We start from the raw sequence: 25,033 nt of genomic DNA, 5'->3' as shown, positions 1-25,033 counted from the left end.
AAGATGTACACGTAAAACCGCTCTAATCCGTTTGAAACGTCGATATATGCAATAAAAACCGAACTTCTCCCCTTTTCAATATCTTACTCAGTATTTTAACGAGAAACAAATAGATGATTGAAAATGAAGTATTTAAAGCTATTATCCAATCAATTATGTGTTTGCATCACTTTTATCGTATATGTAATGAATTAATACCCATAGACTGAAAATTCACAAAAACGTGGAAAAACTGCAAAATATTGCCTTATTCGATGATATTTTGTTTAAATCATATGAAGGAAAAGGGGGATGATAAACGTCAAAATATTGCTAAATTCGATGATTTTTCGTACTAAACAAAATGCAAGAAAACTTGCTTAAAATGCAATATTAGGCGAAATTCTGAGATTTGAAAGCCAAATCACATATCGTGATACTACATGAAATAGTGTCGAAATATTGGTAAAAATGAATATATTTACGTATTATCAAACTACATGTAAAACGTGAAAAAAGTCACTATTTTACCATATTTGAGGATTTTAACTTCAAATCATAGAGCGAGGTTTCGTATTATTTAGATGCAAGAAAAGACATATGACAATGTTGTTTCCAATACAAATGATAAAAAACAATGTGTTTTCATTAGAATGAACTAAAATGTTGTTGATTTTCCGTTTATATTACCGATGGAAGATGTACACGTAAAACAGCTCCAATCCGGCTGAAACGTCGATATATGCAATAAAAACCGAACTTCTCCCCTTTTCAATATCTTACTCAGTATTTTAACGAGAAACAAATAGATGGTTGAAAATGAAGTATTTAAGGTTATTATCTAATCAATTATGTGTTTGCATCATTTTTATCGTATATATAATGAAAACCCATAAACTGAAAATTCACAAAAACGGCAAAATATTGCCTAATTCGATTATATTTTGTTTAAATCTCACAGAGGAAAAGGGGATGATAAACGTCAAAATATTGCTAAATTCGATGATTTTTCGTACGAAACAAAATGCAAGAAAACTTGCTTAAAATGCAATATTATGCGAAATTCTGAGATTTGAAAGCCAAATCACATATCGTGATACTACATGAAATAGTATCGAAATATTGGTAAAAATGAATATATTTACGTATTATCAAACTACATGAAAAACGTCAAAAAAGTCACTATTTTACCATATTTAAGGATTTTAACTTCAAAACATAGAGCGAGGTTTCGGATTATTTAGATCCAAGAAAAGACATATGACAATGTTGTTTCCAATACAAATGATAAAACCAATGTGTTTTCATTAGAATTAAATAAAATGTTCCTGATTTTCCGTTTCTATTATCGACGGAAGATGTACACGAAAACATCTCTATTCCGGCTGAAACGTCGATATATGCAATAAAAACAGAACTTCTCCCCTTTTCAATATCTTACAATTAATCTTTCAATATTTCAATATTTTAACGAGAAACAAATAGATGATTGAAAATGAAGTATTTAAGGTTATTATCTAATAAATTATGTGTTTGCATCATTTTTATCGTATATATAATGAATATACCATAGACTGAAAATTCACAAAAACTAGGAAAAACGGCAAAATATTGCCTAATTCGATGATATTCTGTTTAAATCACACAGAGGAAAAGGGGATGGTAAACGTCAAAATATTGCTAAATTCGATGATTTTTAGTACGAAACAAAATGCAAGAAAACTTGCTTAAAATGCAATATTAGGCGAAATTCTGAGATTTGAAAGCCAAATCACATATCGTGATACTACATGAAATAGTATCGAAATATTGGTAAAAATGAATATATTTACGTATTATCAAACTACATGAAAAACGTCAAAAAAGTCACTATTTTACCATATTTAAGGATTTTAACTTCAAAACATAGAGCGAGGTTTCGGATTATTTAGATCCAAGAAAAGACATATGACAATGTTGTTTCCAATACAAATGATAAAACCAATGTGTTTTCATTAGAATTAAATAAAATGTTCCTGATTTTCCGTTTCTATTATCGACGGAAGATGTACACGAAAACATCTCTATTCCGGCTGAAACGTCGATATATGCAATAAAAACAGAACTTCTCCCCTTTTCAATATCTTACAATTAATCTTTCAATATTTCAATATTTTAACGAGAAACAAATAGATGATTGAAAATGAAGTATTTAAGGTTATTATCTAATAAATTATGTGTTTGCATCATTTTTATCGTATATATAATGAATATACCATAGACTGAAAATTCACAAAAACTAGGAAAAACGGCAAAATATTGCCTAATTCGATGATATTCTGTTTAAATCGCACAGAGGAAAAGGGGATGGTAAACGTCAAAATATTGCTAAATTCGATGATTTTTAGTACGAAACAAAATGCAAGAAAACTTGCTTAAAATGCAATATTATGCGACATTCTGAGATTTGAAGGCCAAATCACATATCGTGATACTACATGAAATAGTATCGAAATATTGGTAAAAATGAATATATTTACGTATTATCAAACTACATGAAAAACGTGAAAAAAGTCACTATTTTACCATATTTGAGGATTTTAACTTCAAATCATAGAGCGAGGTTTCGTATTATTTAGATCCAAGAAAAGACATATGACAATGTTGTTTCCAATACAAATGATAAAAAACAATGTGTTTTCATTAGAATGAACTAAAATGTTGTTGATTTTCCGTTTATATTTCCGATGGAAGATGTACACGTAAAACAGCTCTAATCCGGCTGAAACGTCGATATATGCAATAAAAACCGAACTTCTCCCCTTTTCAATATCTTACTCAGTATTTTAACGAGAAACAAATAGATGGTTGAAAATGAAGTATTTAAGGTTATTATCTAATCAAATATGTGTTTGCATCATTTTTATCGTATGTATAATGAAAACCCATAAACTGAAAATTCACAAAAACGTGGAAAAACGGCAAAATATTGCCTAATTCGATTATATTTTGTTTAAATCTCACAGAGGAAAAGGGGATGATAAACGTCAAAATATTGCTAAATTCGATGATTTTTCGTACGAAACAAAATGCAAGAAAACTTGCCTAAAATGCAATATTATGCGAAATTCTGAGATTTGAAAGCCAAATCACATATCGTGATACTACATGAAATAGTATCAAAATATTGGTAAAATTGAATATATTTACGTATTATCAAACTACATGAAAAACGTCAAAAAAGTCACTATTTTACCATATTTAAGGATTTTAACTTCAAAACATAGAGCGAGGTTTCGGATTATTTAGATCCAAGAAAAGACATATGACAATGTTGTTTCCAATACAAATGATAAAACCAATGTGTTTTCATTAGAATTAAATAAAATGTTCCTGATTTTCCGTTTCTATTACCGACAGAAGATGTACACGAAAACATCTCTATTCCGGCTGAAACGTCGATATATGCAATAAAAACAGAACTTCTCCCCTTTTCAATATCTTACAATTAATCTTTCAATATTTCAATATTTTAACGAGAAACAAATAGATGATTGAAAATGAAGTATTTAAGGCTATTATCCTATCAATTATGTGTTTGCATCACTTTTATCGTATATATAATGAATTAATACCCATAGACTGAAAATTCACAAAAACGTGGAAAAACTGCAAAATATTGCCTTATTCGATGATATTTTGTTTAAATCATATGAAGCAAAAGGGGGATGATAAACGTCAAAATATTGCTAAATTCGATGATTTTTCGTACGAAACAAAATGCAAGAAAACTTGCTTAAAATGCAATATTACTCGAAATTCTGAGATTTGAAAGCCAAATCACATATCGTGATACTACATGAAATAGTGTCGAAATATTGGTAAAAATGAATATATTTACGTATTATCAAACTACATGAAAAACGTGAAAAAAGTCACTATTTTACCATATTTGAGGATTTTAACTTCAAATCATAGAGCGAGGTTTCGTATTATTTAGATGCAAGAAAAGACATATGACAATGTTGTTTCCAATACAAATGATAAAAAACAATGTGTTTTCATTAGAATGAACTAAAATGTTGTTGATTTTCCGTTTATATTACCGATGGAAGATGTACACGTAAAACAGCTCCAATCCGGCTGAAACGTCGATATATGCAATAAAAACCGAACTTCTCCCCTTTTCAATATCTTACTCAGTATTTTAACGAGAAACAAATAGATGGTTGAAAATGAAGTATTTAAGGTTATTATCTAATCAATTATGTGTTTGCATCATTTTTATCGTATATATAATGAAAACCCATAAACTGAAAATTCACAAAAACGGCAAAATATTGCCTAATTCGATTATATTTTGTTTAAATCTCACAGAGGAAAAGGGGATGATAAACGTCAAAATATTGCTAAATTCGATGATTTTTCGTACGAAACAAAATGCAAGAAAACTTGCTTAAAATGCAATATTATGCGAAATTCTGAGATTTGAAAGCCAAATCACATATCGTGATACTACATGAAATAGTATCGAAATATTGGTAAAAATGAATATATTTACGTATTATCAAACTACATGAAAAACGTCAAAAAAGTCACTATTTTACCATATTTAAGGATTTTAACTTCAAAACATAGAGCGAGGTTTCGGATTATTTAGATCCAAGAAAAGACATATGACAATGTTGTTTCCAATACAAATGATAAAACCAATGTGTTTTCATTAGAATTAAATAAAATGTTCCTGATTTTCCGTTTCTATTATCGACGGAAGATGTACACGAAAACATCTCTATTCCGGCTGAAACGTCGATATATGCAATAAAAACAGAACTTCTCCCCTTTTCAATATCTTACAATTAATCTTTCAATATTTCAATATTTTAACGAGAAACAAATAGATGATTGAAAATGAAGTATTTAAGGTTATTATCTAATAAATTATGTGTTTGCATCATTTTTATCGTATATATAATGAATATACCATAGACTGAAAATTCACAAAAACTAGGAAAAACGGCAAAATATTGCCTAATTCGATGATATTCTGTTTAAATCACACAGAGGAAAAGGGGATGGTAAACGTCAAAATATTGCTAAATTCGATGATTTTTAGTACGAAACAAAATGCAAGAAAACTTGCTTAAAATGCAATATTAGGCGAAATTCTGAGATTTGAAAGCCAAATCACATATCGTGATACTACATGAAATAGTATCGAAATATTGGTAAAAATGAATATATTTACGTATTATCAAACTACATGAAAAACGTCAAAAAAGTCACTATTTTACCATATTTAAGGATTTTAACTTCAAAACATAGAGCGAGGTTTCGGATTATTTAGATCCAAGAAAAGACATATGACAATGTTGTTTCCAATACAAATGATAAAACCAATGTGTTTTCATTAGAATTAAATAAAATGTTCCTGATTTTCCGTTTCTATTATCGACGGAAGATGTACACGAAAACATCTCTATTCCGGCTGAAACGTCGATATATGCAATAAAAACAGAACTTCTCCCCTTTTCAATATCTTACAATTAATCTTTCAATATTTCAATATTTTAACGAGAAACAAATAGATGATTGAAAATGAAGTATTTAAGGTTATTATCTAATAAATTATGTGTTTGCATCATTTTTATCGTATATATAATGAATATACCATAGACTGAAAATTCACAAAAACTAGGAAAAACGGCAAAATATTGCCTAATTCGATGATATTCTGTTTAAATCGCACAGAGGAAAAGGGGATGGTAAACGTCAAAATATTGCTAAATTCGATGATTTTTAGTACGAAACAAAATGCAAGAAAACTTGCTTAAAATGCAATATTATGCGACATTCTGAGATTTGAAGGCCAAATCACATATCGTGATACTACATGAAATAGTATCGAAATATTGGTAAAAATTAATATATTTACGTATTATCAAACTACATGAAAAACGTGAAAAAAGTCACTATTTTACCATATTTGAGGATTTTAACTTCAAATCATAGAGCGAGGTTTCGTATTATTTAGATCCAAGAAAAGACATATGACAATGTTGTTTCCAATACAAATGATAAAAAACAATGTGTTTTCATTAGAATTAACTAAAATGTTGTTGATTTTCCGTTTATATTACCGATGGAAGATGTACACGTAAAACCGCTCTAATCCGGCTGAAACGTCGATATATGCAATAAAAACCGAACTTTTCCCCTTCTCAAAATCTTATTCAGTATTTTAACGTGAAACAAATAGATGGTTGAAAATGAAGTATTTAAGGTTATTATCTAATCAATTATGTGTTTGCATCATTTTTATCGTATATATAATGAAAACCCATAAACTGAAAATTCACAAAAACGTGGAAAAACGGCAAAATATTGATGATATTTTGTTTAAATATCATAAATATCGTATAAATATCGATGATATTTTGTTTAAATCATATGAAGGAAAAGGGGGATGATAAACGTCAAAATATTGCTAAATTCGATGATTTTTCGTACGCAACAAAATGCAAGAAAACTTGCTTAAAATGCAATATTAGGCGAAATTCTGAGATTTGAAAGCCAAATCACATATCGTGATACTACATGAAATAGTGTCGAAATATTGGTAAAAATGAATATATTTACGTATTATCAAACTACATGAAAAACGTGAAAAAAGTCACTATTTTACCATATTTGAGGATTTTAACTTCAAATCATAGAGCGAGGTTTCGTATTATTTAGATCCAAGAAAAGACATATGACAATGTTGTTTCCAATACAAATGATAAAAAACAATGTGTTTTCATTAGAATGAACTAAAATGTTGTTGATTTTCCGTTTATATTACCGATGGAAGATGTACACGTAAAACAGCTCTAATCCGGCTGAAACGTCGATATATGCAATAAAAACCGAACTTCTCCCCTTTTCAATATCTTACTCAGTATTTTAACGAGAAACAAATAGATGGTTGAAAATGAAGTATTTAAGGTTATTATCTAATCAAATATGTGTTTGCATCATTTTTATCGTATATATAATGAAAACCCATAAACTGAAAATTCACAAAAACGTGGAAAAACGGCAAAATATTGCCTAATTCGATTATATTTTGTTTAAATCTCACAGAGGAAAAGGGGATGATAAACGTCAAAATATTGCTAAATTCGATGATTTTTCGTACGAAACAAAATGCAAGAAAACTTGCCTAAAATGCAATATTATGCGAAATTCTGAGATTTGAAAGCCAAATCACATATCGTGATACTACATGAAATAGTATCAAAATATTGGTAAAATTGAATATATTTACGTATTATCAAACTACATGAAAAACGTCAAAAAAGTCACTATTTTACCATATTTAAGGATTTTAACTTCAAAACATAGAGCGAGGTTTCGGATTATTTAGATCCAAGAAAAGACATATGACAATGTTGTTTCCAATACAAATGATAAAAAACAATGTGTTTTCATTAGAATGAACTAAAATGTTGTTGATTTTCCGTTTATATTACCGATGGAAGATGTACACGTAAAACAGCTCTAATCCGGCTGAAACGTCGATATATGCAATAAAAACCGAACTTCTCCCCTTTTCAATATCTTACTCAGTATTTTAACGAGAAACAAATAGATGGTTGAAAATGAAGTATTTAAGGTTATTATCTAATCAATTATGTGTTTGCATCATTTTTATCGTATATATAATGAAAACCCATACACTGAAAATTCACAAAAACGTGGAAAAACGGTAAAATATTGCCTAATTCGATTATATTTTGTTTAAATCACACAGAGGAAAAGGGGATGATAAACGTCAAAATATTGCTAAATTCGATGATTTTTCGTACGAAACAAAATGCAAGAAAACTTGCTTAAAATGCAATATTATGCGAAATTCTGAGATTTGAAAGCCAAATCACATATCGTGATACTACATGAAATAGTATCGAAATATTGGTAAAATTGAATATATTTACGTATTATCAAACTACATGAAAAACGTCAAAAAAGTCACTATTTTACCATATTTAAGGATTTTAACTTCAAAACATAGAGCGAGGTTTCGGATTATTTAGATCCAAGAAAAGACATATGACAATGTTGTTTCCAATACAAATGATAAAACCAATGTGTTTTCATTAGAATTAACTAAAATGTTCCTGATTTTCCGTTTATATTACCGACGGAAGATGTACACGAAAACATCTCTATTCCGGCTGAAACGTCGATATATGCAATAAAAACAGAACTTCTCCCCTTTTCAATATCTTACAATAAATCTTTCAACATTTCAATATTTTAACGAGAAACAAATAGATGATTGAAAATAAAGTATTTAAGGTTATTATCTAATAAATTATGTGTTTGCATCATTTTTATCATATATATAATGAATATACCATAGACTGAAAATTCACAAAAATAAGGAAAAACGGCAAAATATTGCCTAATTCGATGATATTTTGTTTATATCACACAGAGGAAAAGGGGATGGTAAACGTCAAAATATTGCTAAATTCGATGATTTTTAGTACGAAACAAAATGCAAGAAAACTTGCTTAAAATGCAATATTATGCGACATTCTGAGATTTGAAGGCCAAATCACATATCGTGATACTACATGAAATAGTATCGAAATATTGGTAAAAATTAATATATTTGCGTATTATCAAACTACATGAAAAACGTGAAAAAAGTCACTATTTTACCATATTTGAGGATTTTAACTTCAAATCATAGAGCGAGGTTTCGTATTATTTAGATCCAAGAAAAGACATATGACAATGTTGTTTCCAATACAAATGATAAAAAACAATGTGTTTTCATTAGAATTAACTAAAATGTTGTTGATTTTCCGTTTATATTACCGATGGAAGATGTACACGTAAAACCGCTCTAATCCGGCTGAAACGTCGATATATGCAATAAAAACCGAACTTCTCCCCTTTTCAATATCTTACTCAGTATTTTAACGAGAAACAAATAGAATAGATGATTGAAAATGAAGTATTTAAGGCTGTCCCCCACAGCCGCCACTGCCACTGTCCACCACCGCCGCCACTGTCTGCCACAGCCGCCCGCCGCCACTATCCGCCACCGCTGCCACTGTCCGCCACAGCCGCCACTCTCCGCCGTACAGCCTCCCCTCTCTCCGTTAGTAAATAATTATAATTGTTAGTAAATAATAAAAGAAATATAAATTATTAGATATTTTTACCCTTAAATTGGTTTTAATATTTAAATTGAAAATAATAATATAATATAAAATAAAATATAATAAAAATAATAATATAATATAAAATAATATAATTTAATTTCAAGAAATTTAACTTTAAACACAAAGATGTGAAAAGGGTTCAGATTATAGGCTCAAACCTTTCATAAGAGATTCATATTGGTATATGAATGGATTATGAATGATTCATGTTAGGATTGTAAAGTTGCCACAACATCTCAAATTAGTGTTAGATACGTAGGTTTTGGTTATAAGTTTTAGAAACCTATTTAAGTCCACACATAAATTCGTATCTGATACGATAAAACAAACGTTTCCAATCCTTTCAAATACTTTCCAGATATGTTGTGGCAACCTTAAATTGTTTGCTGGGAAGGTCTCCTCACCCGTCTGCTTTGAAGAAGCTGTGAGTCACCCCAGGACGAACTCTGTTGAGAGTAATAGCCTGCCTGTGGCTTGGCAGTGTTGGGAATCGCCTTATCCGGGGTTGGCTGGTGGAAGAGACCATCCACTGGGGTGCTGTATGAGGAGAGTGACCAGTGAGTCACACGAGGTTCCTGGCTAGGGCTCGCAACCCTAAGTATCGGTCGTGGAGTGGCCTATACAGCGGAGCTGATCGATACCTGCCAGCTACAGGCTGGATTGTGGTTGAAGGCCTCCACGACGAAGCACCCAGTGGGACTGTGATTTGGCTGGCCTGTGGCCAGGGTAGATTCGGGGTAGTCAGCGTGGATTCCTCGTGGGCCACGGAAGAAGGAACCAGGGCTACCCAGAGTGAGCATCGTTGAGCATCCAGTGTCTTCAGAGGAAGACGCAACTGTATATATTTTTGTGTAGTAATAATCCCCGCGTGCGACTGTTATTTATTTATATATGGTGGTGGAAATATATATCAGATAATTGGAATATTTGTATCCCTCCCCCTTTAATTTTACTTGCATTACGGAACACACCCCTTGAAAGCCTCTACTAACTTGGGGCCGGATTCCCAAACTCTACTACCATCAGAGAAGAACCCGGTTGCATCCCAGTAGGGCCGTAACATGCAACTACTGTAGTAAAACCAGATTTCAATAAATCATCTCCGAAATAGAAATCTGGAAATGTAGGTACATACACAGTGAACCCTATAAACCCCGTAGTGAGCACCACTCCTACGACTTCTCCTACAGTGAAGAAGTGTTTGTTCTGCAATAATGAACATCTTACTTATATGTGTAGTACTTATCCAGACCATAACACCCGAATTCATCGTTTGCAAGAATTACACAAATGCACAAGGTGCACGGGTCCTCATGACCCCAATAGCTGTAGTGTCTCCTTATGTATGTTCAACAAGTGCCACAAGGGTAGACACCATTATTCCTTGTGTGGTAGTGATCAATCAAGATCAACCAATCCTCATAAGAAAATTGTAAAATTTACTTCTGTACAGTATTGCAAGGTGCATCAAGACATAAGTGTACTTGCAACAGAGTCGAATAACACCACTACGTTACCAACAGCTCAATTAAAATTGATTAATAAGGGATCTAAAATTTTCACTCGTGGTCTCTTTGACCAAGGTTCACAGAAAACTTTTATTTCTCAACAACTAGTTGATCAGTTGAAACTGAAGCCTATTGCTCGAGTGAATTTGAATATCTCTGGATTCCTAACCAATAGTGGACCTCGTGACTACCAGGTTGTTAAAGTCTTGGTACATTTAGGAGGCTGCACCAGCCCAATTCAAGCCATAGTCGTTGACAAGATACCCTCAGATGTTACAGGTCTTGCTCAAACAGTAAAATTTCTTAAACGCAGCGGTATTAGGCTAGCGGATCATAAAATAAATAGACTGTCTCAACGATGTAGGTATCCTTATTGGAGCTGACTTTTATTATAGATTTATTACTGGATGCACCAGGCAACGAGGTGTAAACTTATTACTGTCAGCTGGGGGTAAACTACTCACAGGACCGGTGTTGATCCAACAACATTCTAAATCTACTAGTAATCAACCAACTAATTTAATAGTGGCGTGACTAGGCCTAGAGCAGTCACCACTACATGACAGAGACGAAACTGAGGATGATGAGTCCAATCCACCTGTTCACAAATTATGAGATTTGGACACCTTAGGCATAGTCCCTGATCAACCCAGTCCAGATGACACATGGACGTATCAACAATATCTTGATAGTGTGATTTTCCAAGATAATCAATATTGGGTGAGACTCCCATGGAAGCTGAACCACCCACAGCTTCCAGTAAATTATTTCATGGCCTCAACCCAATTAATTTCTCAATTAGCTAGGCTACGAAAGCAACCAGATAAATTGCAACTGTATCATGCTTTAATTCAGCAACAACTTGCTAACAAATTTATAGAAGTTGTTGAAGAAGACAACCATAAGACAGGCCATTATTTGCGACATTATGCTGTCCTGAAAGATTCAGTTACAACACCAATCAGGATTGTATTTAATTGTAGTGCCAAATTAAAGGCAGACAGCGTGTCACTAAATGATTGTCTTCAAACTGGGCCTAGCCTAACCCAAAGACTACAAGATGTCTTATTACGATTTCGGTCTGGTGTTTTCGCCTATACGGCCGACATTAGTAAGGCCTTTTTAAGAGTAGGCTTACAAAAGACGGATCGTGATTTTACTAAATTTCTCTGGGTGAAAGATCCACAGGATCCTAACAGCGAAATCATTCCTTATAGATTTGCCTCAGTACTGTTTGGAGCGACATCTTCACCATTCTTACTCCAGGCTACTCTGGATACACATCTTAAGAATTCTAATAGCCCCTACAAGACTGAGATTAGCAACAATTTATACGTTGACAATTTTCAAGGAACCACTAATGATGAGAATAAACTAGTGGAAATCTACCATGAGGCTAATCGTGAACTGTTGGGAGCTAACATGCCCTACAGTCGTGGGCCTCCAGTAATAAACAACTCAGCCAAATAATCGAGGAAGAATTCCCTAATTATAAGGTACCTCACAAATTGAGAGTCTTAGGTATGGAGTGGAATACTTCCACAGACAAATTGAATATCAAGTCGGTGGATTTCAATCATTCACCTCTAACCATGAGAAAACTACTCTCCCATGTCAGCAAGTCATTTGACCCTTTAGGCCTACTCAGTCCTATTCTAATTACTCCTTATGCAGGAGTGCTGGCAAAGGAATTTGAGGTGGGATGAAACGTTGCCGGAGGATCTCCAAGAAAAATGGCAGCAGTTGATTCCTGATTACAACAAACTTAGTATTCTACAGTTTCCCCAAAATACCTTAGGACTAAATTTACCCACAAATTTGCATGTATTCTGCGATGCTTCAGGCAAAGCGTATGGCTCAGTAGCCTATCTAGTTAATACACAACAATCATTTTTGCTTACATCTAAGGCAAGGGTAGCCCCGATTAAAAGGAGGTCTCTATCCCAAATGGAATTAACTGCCTTATTAGTAGGTGTAAGACTGGCTCATTGCCTGATCAAAACCCTCAGTAATGTTCACCTTAGTGAAATAGTAGTGTGGTCAGACAATGAGGCAGTATTGCAGTGGGTAAAAAACGACAACAACAAAACTCCCTATGTCAGCAATCGAGTAAGGGAAATTCGAGATTTGTCTGCTGGGTATAAATTAAGACATGTCCCAACCAAGGACAATGCAGCTGACTACTTATCCAGAGGTTTGACTTTAAAGCAATTAGTTAAAACTGAGATGTGGTTTAATGGACCCCAATGGCTAGTTAGTGGTCAGTGGCCCCAACAGAAGCCGCATGTCATTGTGATCAATGTCACTACCCCTGTTGTGGATCCAGAACCCCCTCGAATTTTAGCTATCAATCCGCATCGTTATTCCAATTTAAGCAAATTACTAAGAGTTACAGAAATGGTATTTGATTTCATCAACAAGATGGAGATCAAGTATCTATTTCCTAGTTCCATCAAATATTGGGTCAAACAAGCTCAACAAGAGACTTATGGGAAGGAATATGAACATCTCCCAGAAAGGTTGAGTAAGTCTCTGGGTATCTGGCTTGACTCAGACAACTATAACATTTTGAGATGCGGCGGACGTCTGCTTCACGCATAAATAAATTTAGTTACGAAGAATCCTATACTTCTTCCACGTCATCACATCATTACTAAACTCATCGTTTTACATTACCATGAGCATAATACATTGCATGGTGGATTATTAGATACTCTTACTGAAATCAGACAACGTTTTTGGCTTCCCCAAGGTCGCCAAACTGTCAATCTTTAATCACGTCTTGTGTAATCTGCAAGAGATATGATGCTCGAGTGTGTCCTTATCCAAGTCCACCGCCCCTGCCTAAGGAGCGAGTCGTCCACCTTCGTCCCTTTGAAACCACAGGTGTCGACTATACAGGAGCACTAATTTTAACAGGCACACCGGACAAGATTCCAGTGAAAGCCTACATTTACCTTTTCACGTGTGCTACCACACGTGGAGTACATTTAGAAGTCACTTCTGACATGAGTGCAGAAACCTTTCTGCAAGCCTTTCGTAGATTTGCTGCACGAAGATCTTGCCCAAAATTAATGATCTCAGATAATGGATCTAACTTCGTGGCAGGAGAAGCATGCTTACAAGAAATATGGAACCATCCAGAAGTACACTCTGTGCTCAAACAGAGACAATGCTATTGGAAATTTATTCCTCCAAGAGCACCATGGAACGGCGGTTTTTACGAAAGAATGGTGGAAACTGTTAAGAAATGCCTAAGAAAAACCTTACACCAGCAGAAAATTAATCTCACCGAGTTACAGACCCTTGTCGTGGAAATTGAAGCACAGGTCAACAACAGACCTCTAACCTACTTAACAGAAGATTTCTCCCAAAGAGAACCCCTAAGCCCCTATCATTTGATTCCTGGTTGATACCTGGTTGATGGGGTTCTGGGAGTTCTTCTACTCCCCAAGCCCGGCCCGAGGCCAGGCTCGACCTGGTGGTCTTCTGAGCCCCTCAAAATAATTGAGGGGCTGGTCCCAAACCTGCACACAGAAATAACATCACATGAGACCAGAAGACATGGCAGGATGTGCAGAATACCCCCGTTGAAAAGCAGAGGCACAACAGGTACTCTGAGAGAGAACTCTACCAACATCAGAGGCCCGAGACTGTTCAACACGCTTCCACTACACATAAGGGGCATAACTGGCCGACCCCTCACAGTGTTCAAGTGAGAACTGGATAAGCACCTCACAAGGATACCTGATCAACCAGGCTGTGACTCATACGTCAGGCTGCGAGCAGCCATGTCTAACAGCCTGGTTGATCAGTCCAGCAACCAGGAGGCCTGGTCGACGACCGTGCCGCGGGGACACTAAGCCCCGGAAGCACCTCAAGGTAACCTCAAGGTAGGAGCCCTCTAATATCTCTAGGAGACGAGGATCCAGCTGACCCTTCGTGTGTCAAAGCAAGTGACTTGGTGGAGAGTTATAGGCACCTTTCAAGAGTAATAGAGAAATGGAATGAGGTCTGGATAAGTGAATATTTAACTGCTTTAAGAGAATATCATTATGGAGCTGCAAGCCCATACAATAAAGTTCAACTTAAACCAGGTGATCTTGTCCTAGTAGACAGTGATGGACCCAAGTCAGATTGGCCTATAGGTAAAATTGTTGACATCCATCCTAACCGCCATGGTGTATTACGAATTGTTAAAGTTCATTGTCGAGGCACTACTACCTTGAAAACACTAGAAAAATTAGTACCTTTAGAGTTAGCAGAACACGAGAGTTCTACAGATATACCTGTAACCCAAGTTTCAGAGAACAATGATTCTACTCAACCGAGCACAAGACCATCAAGAGTCGCTGCTCAGAACTGCAAGCAGAAACTTAAACAATATTTTGATTCTATTCAAGAGTAGATAACTTATCATTTAAACTTGAGGTGACCACGCTGATGCAGTAATGAGTTGATGTCCAGTAATTAGTTATGAGTCATAGTGACCCTGGACAGTAGCCTCACTCTATTGATGAGGTCTCCTTGATCTTAAATGAATCAATTATTCATAATTTATTTTTTGTTAATATCCTTCTGTCTCTTACGAAGGAATTAATCAATAATTTTCAATGTTTATTTACGTCCCCATGTTGACTTAGTCATCTACCACAGATTCGGGACATTCGTTAGGGGCGTACTAACCTACTAACCCATGAATATAACTTCAGGATACAGAAACAGGTGTACGTTAGTACTAATACCTGAACTACGACCCGAGTTTTCTCTCCCCGGAGTTATGTTGGAAATAACCAACAGTTTTATATATCTTTGTATTTTATGCAACCTTTGTATTAACCACAAGTAGTTACTAAAATCACTAACTTGTAGATTTGATCATTATCATGATTTATTTAGACATATTGCCAGATTCTTCCTAGTCAGAGTGACGACGTGAGGAACGACAGGCAGTAACATGAATTCTCTCCACATTTAGTTGGATTTATAACAAGAGTCCAGTTTATCAATTCCTTTACTAAAAATAGTTACTTACTAATAAGTTTAATTTCATAGTATACTACTACTTACTGGAACTCCCTTATTTATTTGATATCAAACATTCTAGAGGAAATTACTTTAATGTAAATGATTTTACTTTAATTTTCTTGATTGGCTGCACAACTTTAATAAGTCAATTTATGTTACGAGAAATTCTATTTTATCACAGAAGAACTTAATGTGATATTAATTATCATCACTACCTCTTCCTTTCTTTGTCAATTGCGATACATACATATACATTTACGCTCGAGATGTCTATTGAGTGTCGCGCATGTGCAATAAGGAAGTATAGGAAAACGAGAGAATGAGAGAGCACGACGCGGATGCCATTGTCAGCGTGTAGCAGAGCTACATTTTGATCCCATTTATTTCGCTCCAACGACCAGAAGAGCGGTGCCACGTTATCTGGCACAATAGCCGTGTCCCAGACTAGCATATGAGCAATTCCAAAGTCAACGCCTTTCAAGCAGCAGCTGGAGGACGAAGAATTGCTCCAGTCTCCACATCAACGGACACGCGGCTCGTCAGCTAGGTTTACCTTTTTATTATTATGTGGCCACAATTAACATTTAGGCTAGTTGTCGTTAGGCCGTAGAACAAACAAACAAATCCCGTACGTGTCTTGAGTAATTTTACAATCTAAATAGATGATTATTTGCCTTATTTCTCTCTACAAAAAATTTATAGTGCTTGAATATATATTGCACAGATATTAACTGAAATTTCCTACAGTTATTATCAGGATTTAGGATTTATTTGTAGTTACTTATTATGTAGAAGATTTTTACAATGTAATTGCCTTTCAGTACCTAGGCGACGTCAACCGAGGTGCTAGGCTTCCCACCGTTCTGTTCAACAATTTACCCTATGCAACACGTCGTCGGTGGAGCGTAGCAACTGATTACATCTCACTAGATTTACAGCTAAGCTGTCCCATTTTTATCTGTAGCAATAACTCTGTAATTACAGTAGTGATTTCTAAAAGAGATCAATTATACTAACCCATTGATTTACTGATACTGTTCAACATTTCAGTAGTATATTGAGGAGCATTTACCTCCAATTAATATCATATATTCAACCTTATTTACTTTCATATTTTACTGATACTGTTCAACATTTCAGTAGTATATTGAGGAGCATTTACCTCCAATTAATATTATATATTCAACCTTATTTACTTTCATATTTTACTTACTCTGGTGAAGAACCAGCACCAGAATAATGCTAGGGATGTATTAATCTTTTAGCATGTAACCCCCCAATTTTGTGTAAGTTAATTTGACTCCATTTATATCAGAAATACAGTTTCACTAAGATCCATAGGACACTAGTTCTTGGGATCAGTTTTTCCATTGCTTTATTTTGTTTTCCACTTTTTCTCAAAAAGTGGTGGTCCTTCATAGCAATCGAAGTATATATTTAATTATTAGTTATTGGAGTCAGGTTTTCCTCCACAAAATTTTGGTCCTTCGAACCAGATGAGTCACAATTAATATTAAAATCTATACCGGTCCTCCACAACACACACGCACATGCACACGCACACACACACACACACACACACACACACACACACACACACACACACACACACACACACACACACACGCATTTGGTGGATGAGATACTTAAAGAGTCAGAGAGAGAGAAAGACCCGGGGGTTGATATCACGCCAGACCTGTCCCATGAAGCTCATATCAAGAGAATAACATCAGCAGCATATGCCAGGTTGGCTAACATAACAACGGCCTTTAGAAACTTGTGTAAGGAATCTTTCAGAACATTATATACCACATATGTCAGACCAATCCTGGAGTATGCAGCTCCAGCATGGAGTCCATATCTAGTCAAGAATAAGACTAAACTGGAAAAGGTTCAAAGGTTTGCCACCAGACTAGTACTCGAGCTGAGAGATATGAGCTACGAGGAGAGATTACGGGAATTAAACCTCACTTCGTTGGAAGACAGAAGAGTTAGGGGGGACATGATCACCACATTCATGATTCTCAAGGGAATCGACAGGGTTGATAAAGACAGGCTATTTAAATCAAAGGGCACACACACTAGGGGACACAAGTGGAAAATGAGTGCCCAAATGAACAACAGAGATATTAGAAAGAACTTTGTTAGTGTCAGAGTGGTTGACAAATGGAATGCATTAGGAAGTAGTGTGGTGGAGGCTGACTCCATACACAGTTTCAAGTGCAGATATGACAGAGCCCAATAGGCTCAGGAACCTGTATACCTGTTGATTGATGGTTGAGAGGCGGGACCAAAGAGCCAGAGCTCAACCCCCGCAAGCACAACTAGGTGAGTACAACTAGGTGAGTACACACACACACACACACACACACACACACACACACACACACACACACACACACACACACACACACACACACACACACACACACACACACACACACACACACACACACACACAAAACACACACACACTCACACACACACACACACACACACACACACACACACACACACACACACACACACACACTTTTACCCCTCTCTCCTACAAACTCTATCTCTCTCTCTCTCTCTCTCTCTCTCTCTCTCTCTCTCTCTCTCTCTCTCTCTCTCTCTCTCTCTCTCTCTCTCTCTCTCTCTCTCTCTCTCTCTCTCTCTCTCTCTCTCTCTCTCTCCCTCCACCACCCCGCTCTGCCCTCCTGACAAATCCTGTCATGGCACAATTAGGAACAGGGGCAAGCACGACAGCTAGAGGTAACAGGGGAACAGGGAAAAGTCAAGGTGACGAAATGAGGGAAATGTTCGCCCAGTTTCTGGAGGACATCAAGAGTGAGATGCAAGAAATGGTGCAGGAAATGCAGAACAAAATAAACAACCTGAAAAGAGAGCTGACAGCAACAAAGGAGGAGATTAGAGCCCTCAAAGAGAACGGTATCGATGCTGAGACTCAGAATATCATCCAGGGAGAAGGTGATAATAGTATTTTGGAAGAGAATGCCACAATAAAAGCAACATTTGCAGAAATGCTAAAAAAAAAAAACTCTGAAGTAATATCTGCAGTGATGGAGGTAGCCATGAAAGCAGCCACCTCACAAGAAGCGGCACGCTCCACTAGCCAGCTGCTGGAAAGGAAAAGATCTGTTATTGCTGTGGGTATTAAAGAGCAGAAAGGATCCAATAGGACAGTGTGGAATGATAAGGACAAAGCGGCAGTGAATGAAATACTGAAGGCACTAGACATGGAAGGGCCTGAGCATAGCATTGAGAAGGTTTTCAGGTTAGGCTGGTACAATAAAGACCGAGACCGTGTGTTAAAGATAGTGTTTGCAAATGAGAACACAAAGTAGAAGATTCTAACAAGGAAGAGCTACCTGCAAAATGCTTGAGAATTCAAAAATGTATTCCTCCAGAGAGACATGATGAGGGAGGAGAGAGTAATGGCTGCAGAAGCAAGGAAGAGGCGCAGGGCGAGAGGGAAAAACCAGGAAATCACAGCTCCCAACACAACAACTGATCTTGATAATGAACGTAGTGACACTGAGGGTGAGAACTTTAATGGTGATGACGATCAAGATGTTGATACCGAGTCTAATAAACTCTGTTTGAAGGAAAATAGTAGTGGAAATGATGAAAGTGATTGTGGTAAAGAACAAAGTGAAACCAGTGACGCTTGTAGTGATAGTGACGAAGTTCAACTGGACGTGGATGCCCGCCTCGGGCCGCGCACGCCACATCCCAGATGGTTCCGCCGTGACACATTTAAAGAAATGGTGACAGGTGATGTGCTGACTGAAGAGGAAAAAGAAGCTGTAATAAAGCACTACAACCGGTATGTAGACATACTTGCTTTCTTGAAATTGCAGACTGATAAAGTACAAAAGAACAATGGTGGCCTCTGAATCTCATAAAAACAAGTACAGTGTCATCAAGATACTCAGTTGGAATATTGCTTCTCTTAGAAAACGGTATTCAGACCTCCATCATAAGGTTATGACTGAAGACATAGATATTGTCTGCCTCCAGGAAACCCTAACTCCCGCAGGTAAAACCCTGCAGAATTTGCCTAGTTGTCAGTGTTATAATCCCAGATCAAAAAATACGTGTCTTATGTATGTTAAAAAATCCCTGCCACATGAGCCACTTCCCGCCCAACAACGAGAGGGGTTTCAATATCATGGTATCCGGGTACACGTTGGTAACTCTACACTTAATGTTTTGAATGCCTATGCACCTACTGGCCTCCTCCAGTATACTGATCTACCTAGTTTTGCACATACTGATTCTACAATATTAATTGGGGATTTAAATGCTAAACACAAACAATTAGGGGATCAACTCACAAACACCAACGGGAGAAGATTGTTGGCACTTCTCGATGCATATGATGATGTTCAAATTATCAGTAAGAATCAACCAACGCAAATATATGGAGGAGTCCTAGATAGGTGCATTGGCTTTAACCTGTGTTGGGGTTTACCTCTCTCGGTGAGCAACCGTATATTCAAGGTCACTCACCGTAGCCCTGCGGGTCTTCACTCTATCCTCGCGGCGCCACTGTACGCCAGGAGAGTATCCCAGTCAATCCCAAGCGGCCTCTGATTGAGAAGGAGTGGGAACACAACTCGTTCACTTAACTGTTATGTGCCCGCCCCAACAATAGGGCTCTACTATTAACCACAAGGTCGCCAACTGGTGTTTTCGGTGTCCAGTAACACGTCAGTGGATTTGCTGAGTTGTGGTAACCGTGGCAAGGACACACAAAATAGATCAGGATAACAGGCAGGTATTTACTTCTATCACTCTCTGCTTTCAGGTATTATATAGCCACAAGATAAATGGAGGGGATGATATAAACAGAAATGTATTTTGTATTTTACTTAAAACTCATTCAAAACATCACAAGGTCATATCAATAAACAATCAGCTGATCCAGGCGGGAGTCGTTCATTCCCACGTATAATATACACTCACTAAGTCGCCAACACTCCCCCTCTCGTCACTGTCAAAATCAGCTGGGCGCCTTCCCCCGCGCGAATGTTTATTGCTTGTTTCTCTGGCGTCACGTGCGCTGTTTCTTTAAGTTCTCAAAGATCACTAGAAGTTCTAACACTATTTGCGACAATAGCACGTATTACTTCGCTACACTGTTCTCGGGCTCAAACAATCGTTTCTATAATAAATGCGACAATAATTCACTGTAATGGTATTACACACTGCCCTTCGTTTAGTGATAACTTATGAAGTATTTAACACTGGAGTTCTCAGTATTTCCTTTCGTGGGTGATAAAACAATTAATCACTGCACACAGGAATGATTATTCAATGCACGAACATAGACACATATAGTATAGATAAATCAGACATCAATAAATGGTAATAACATAGTTACTGGGCACATAGCCTGACTTCCAAATACTGGCATAATATTATATATATTCTCTCACTATATGTTTCAATTAAAGTCTCATGAAAGACATTCTCAACACTGTAAATTCATCAATTAATCCGGGTGCCTGTACACACCAATAATATATGTATACCAATATATATGTATCGTGAGTACTCTTGATAGTACTACTCTGCACACTGGTGCCTTACTGTGACATAGGTGAGCCTTGCTCACGACATACAAAATCCTCAGGCTAAATATATAGCCGAATAATATAGCTGACTAAAGGGGAATTTGGGAAGGAAACTAGAAACACCTACTTCCACCTATCCTCCGATGAGAGTTGAGTTGTAGCTCCTGGTCCTGGCTCCTGCCTCGTGTCAGGAACGCCCCCACACACACGCTGTCGTGTCCTCCAGGAACTCAACCAATGTCCCTACCATAAGCGCGTCGTCTCCGTGCCTTATCCCTGCAGGTCCGTGCTCCTCCTCGACTTCTTGTAGGGTTGGAGTCGGTCTCCCGGCCGTCGACTTCTCCCAGCTATGGCTGCCCGCCTACTTCTCGGCTGCAGTCGTTCAGGTTCCCAAATAGTTCTCTTCTTCCTCTGCTACCCAGTGGCTCTGTTCAGCCACTACGCCGTCACGAATGGGTGAACTGCCTCAGACGTCGCATAGGTCACTGCACAGACTTCACTTCTTCTCGCACAGTACCTGTCCTGGAGCACTTGTTGCTCAATATCCGTCGATTCCCTCTCTGGTTCCACACATGAACGAAGGAAGACATCACAGAGTACTGGCAGACTTCAGGTGACGCGTAAAATCCACGGGAGCGGGAAACAACTCTCAAACTGACAGGACCAATCTTCGCACGTCCAACCTCCTTGACGTGTCGTGTCTGACTGATGGCGCCAACGCGGCGCGCTGACCGGACCCCCCTTCCTTCGTGACGTCACATTCGCCACGGGAGGTTTTCATTGGCTCCCTGTGCCACACTGCTGTCGGTGACCAATCCCGTGTTACTGACGTCACACAGTTTTGGCGGGGAAACAGGAGAGCCAGCGCCATCTTGGCTTCCTAAAGGGCCTAAACCACAGGCCAAAATATCATTGTTTTATAAATTTCTCGGCACTCCGAGAACACTCCACTCTCCCACATATACCAAATTGATGCCTGCGACGTAGAGAACGCTTGGGTAAAGTGGACATGACTCTTACTGCAGGTGTGGGAGAAATATAAGGGGGGGGGGGAACACCGTCACACCTGTCATACACAACTCATGAGACTGATATTATGGATGACTTAATGTCTGACCATTTAGCCATAACAGCTAACATACACGTGGCTAATGTTGACCTACCTGGCACTAAGCTGAGTAGACGCAGGCTAACAGTAAGGAAAGAGCAAGAAAAATTCTTTATAGACAGCATAGAACATTGGTATAACAATTATGAGCCTGAGAATGTACAACAGTTTTATGATGACCTCATAAATAATACCTATGAGGCCATCAAAAGTAGTGAGTCACGCAAAACAAAAAGAAGTACTGGTAAACAGGTCAGACACAACCAGTACTATGATGATGCTAAACTGAAAGAGCTTAAATCAATTGCTAGACAGACAGGTAAAGCATATAAGAGCCTTAGAACTCCTCAAATGTTAAAACTGTTTCAGGCCGCGCTTGCAGCGGCAAGGGAGAGAATGACTGAACTGAGACAAAATGAATGGGAGGGTTTTGTTAGTGGACTTAACCTGCATACTCCCCTGGGCAAAGCCTGGAAAGGCATAAACAAAATTATTGGTAAAAATAGTAGACAAGTTTCACACCCAAACCCGCTACAGAAAGCCAATCAGTTAATTGCAAAATGGGCTCAGGTTTTCAGCCTTGGAATGTTACCAGCTAGCACTAGGGAGAAATTGCAGGCGAGGTCCACAGGCAGAAATTCTCTCATAAATTTCATGTTGAGCAAGCAACATGATGAATGTGATGTTCCATATACAGATTATGAATTTGGATGCAGCCCTCTCCAGGGGCAGTAGCACTGCTCCTGGTGAGGACGGTATCACCTATGATATTCTAAGACTCCTACATCGTGTACCCGGTAACCCATTATTAGAATTGTTTAATGCCAGCTATGTCACTGGACCGTTGCCTGTATCATGGACCACCAGTCTTACGGTACCTGTACCAAAGCCTGGCCAACCTGATGCTTTCCGTCCCATCTCACTGACCAGTTGCATGTGCAAAACCTTTGAGAGAATGGTGCTTAATAGATTATTGTATAGAGTTAAAGAGCACATGTCACCTGATATCAATGGTTTCACACATGGTAAAAGTGTACACAACTGTATCACAACCTTTCTTACTGTTCATGGAGATAAAAGGCACAAGTACACAACATTTCTTGATTTAAAAATTGTCTTTGATATTGCTGATAGGGAAGTGATTATGTATGAATTAGCGAGAATGGATATAGGGGGACATTTATTACAATGGATACGAGGCTATCTTACCAACTGGAAGTCCTCTGCACTGTTCCAAGGCTACAAGAGTGAAACTAAAGTAATGCAACTAGGCACCCCACAAGGAGGAGTACTTAGTCCTACCTTGTTTAATGTTCTAATAAATGCTTTACTAAAATCAATCCCAACTAGTCCGGCAAACATCACTATCAGCTATGCAGATGACATCCTTGTGCATACTAAAACCCACCGCAAAATGCAAACAGTCTTAAATTGTATACATACAGCTTGTGAGAGCCTTGGTCTTGTAATCAACGCTGCTAAAACTAAGGTATTTAACAGACAAATTGGCAACCGCAAAAGTGGACCACGAAAACTTAAGATAGACAACATACCAATAGACTATGTCTCTTCTTTTAAATACCTTGGTGTCTCTGTCCCTTGTACCTCAACTGCAGTCAATAAGTCACATCAACAATGTAGAGACAGACTCAAGGCTCTCAGAACTGTAGTGGGGTACAGCCCGAAATATGGTGTTAATATTAGAATAGCAAGAATGATGTATTTAGCGTATATAAGGTCTCTGATAGACTATCATGCACCAGCTTTGGTCCTGCAGAATGGCAAAAGTATTGATAGACTGGAAAAAATGCAAAATGAAGCACTCAGAATTATACTTGGCTGTCCTATAACTACCAAAGTTCTCAACATGCAGAAAGAATTAAATATACTTAGCATTAGAGATAGAATATTTGAAATTAATCTTATGATGGGACTAAAGCTGCTGCGTGATAACAAAAACAACATTGTGTCAGTTGCACTGTTAGAACACATACGAAATGGAACTAGCGAGTCTAAATGGATTCAAAGAACTGCCACTCATATTAAAATGATGGGACTGCACGATGTATATACAGATGAAAGAGTACAGCACTTCCTTCCACCCTGGCAGATAGTACCTTTTGACATCCTGACCCCTGCATACCCCACCAAGAGACTAATCACAAGCAACCCTCATGCTCAGCTTGCTGCTAAATTAAGCACCATAGAACACATTCACAATATACAAGCTGAAAACAACATTGCACAGACCATATACACTGACGGATCACTCAATACAGCTACAGGGAGGGCAGGAAGTGCTGTTATTGCTCATCAGCCCGATGGCAGCACAATTCAAAGAAATATCCGAATTAGTAACTGGGCGTCCACAATGCAAGCCGAGTTGGTAGCGATACTGGTAGCACTCGAAATTATTAACAACACTGAAGTAGACAGCTTAATTATTTCTGACTCCCTATCCTCACTACGAGCAATAAACAGTTTGCAATCAAGTAAAAACGTGCTTGTCTTGGAAGCTAGACGTAGATATATAAGAATACTTAGCAAGAGGGTAAATATAAAAATGTTGTGGATTCCTTCTCACATTGGCATGCAGGAACATGACAAAGTTGACGCCCTTGCTAA

At 37.2% G+C, this 25,033-nt stretch overlaps 1 protein-coding gene across 1 annotated transcript; it reads left to right on the top strand.

The window, feature by feature from the left end:
• The first annotated feature begins 10,524 nt into the window (after positions 1-10,524).
• LOC138354325 (uncharacterized) lies at positions 10,525-15,095 on the top strand. Its single transcript, XM_069308474.1, has 5 exons — positions 10,525-10,980; positions 11,543-12,133; positions 12,362-13,206; positions 13,440-14,095; positions 14,605-15,095. Exons 1-5 carry the CDS (start codon positions 10,525-10,527, stop codon positions 15,093-15,095), a joined length of 3,039 nt encoding a protein of 1,012 aa, XP_069164575.1.
• The last annotated feature ends 9,938 nt before the right edge of the window (positions 15,096-25,033 follow it).

Source organism: Procambarus clarkii, chromosome 62 (assembly GCF_040958095.1).
Source record: "Procambarus clarkii isolate CNS0578487 chromosome 62, FALCON_Pclarkii_2.0, whole genome shotgun sequence".
Classification (NCBI taxonomy): domain Eukaryota; kingdom Metazoa; phylum Arthropoda; class Malacostraca; order Decapoda; family Cambaridae; genus Procambarus; species Procambarus clarkii.
This window is presented reverse-complemented; position numbering and strand designations above follow the sequence as displayed.

What these genes read in the sequence shown, in the direction of transcription:
- LOC138354325 (XM_069308474.1), top strand. Translation starts at nt 10,525, where the DNA reads ATGTTCAACAAGTGCCACAAGGGTAGACACCATTATTCCTTGTGTGGT. An exon ending in TTACAGGTCTTGCTCAAACA is followed by an intron (nt 10,981 to 11,542) that starts GTAAAATTTCTT and finishes GCTTTAATTCAG; the next exon opens with CAACAACTTGCTAACAAATT. An exon ending in TATGAACATCTCCCAGAAAG is followed by an intron (nt 13,207 to 13,439) that starts GTTGAGTAAGTC and finishes GGCTTCCCCAAG; the next exon opens with GTCGCCAAACTGTCAATCTT.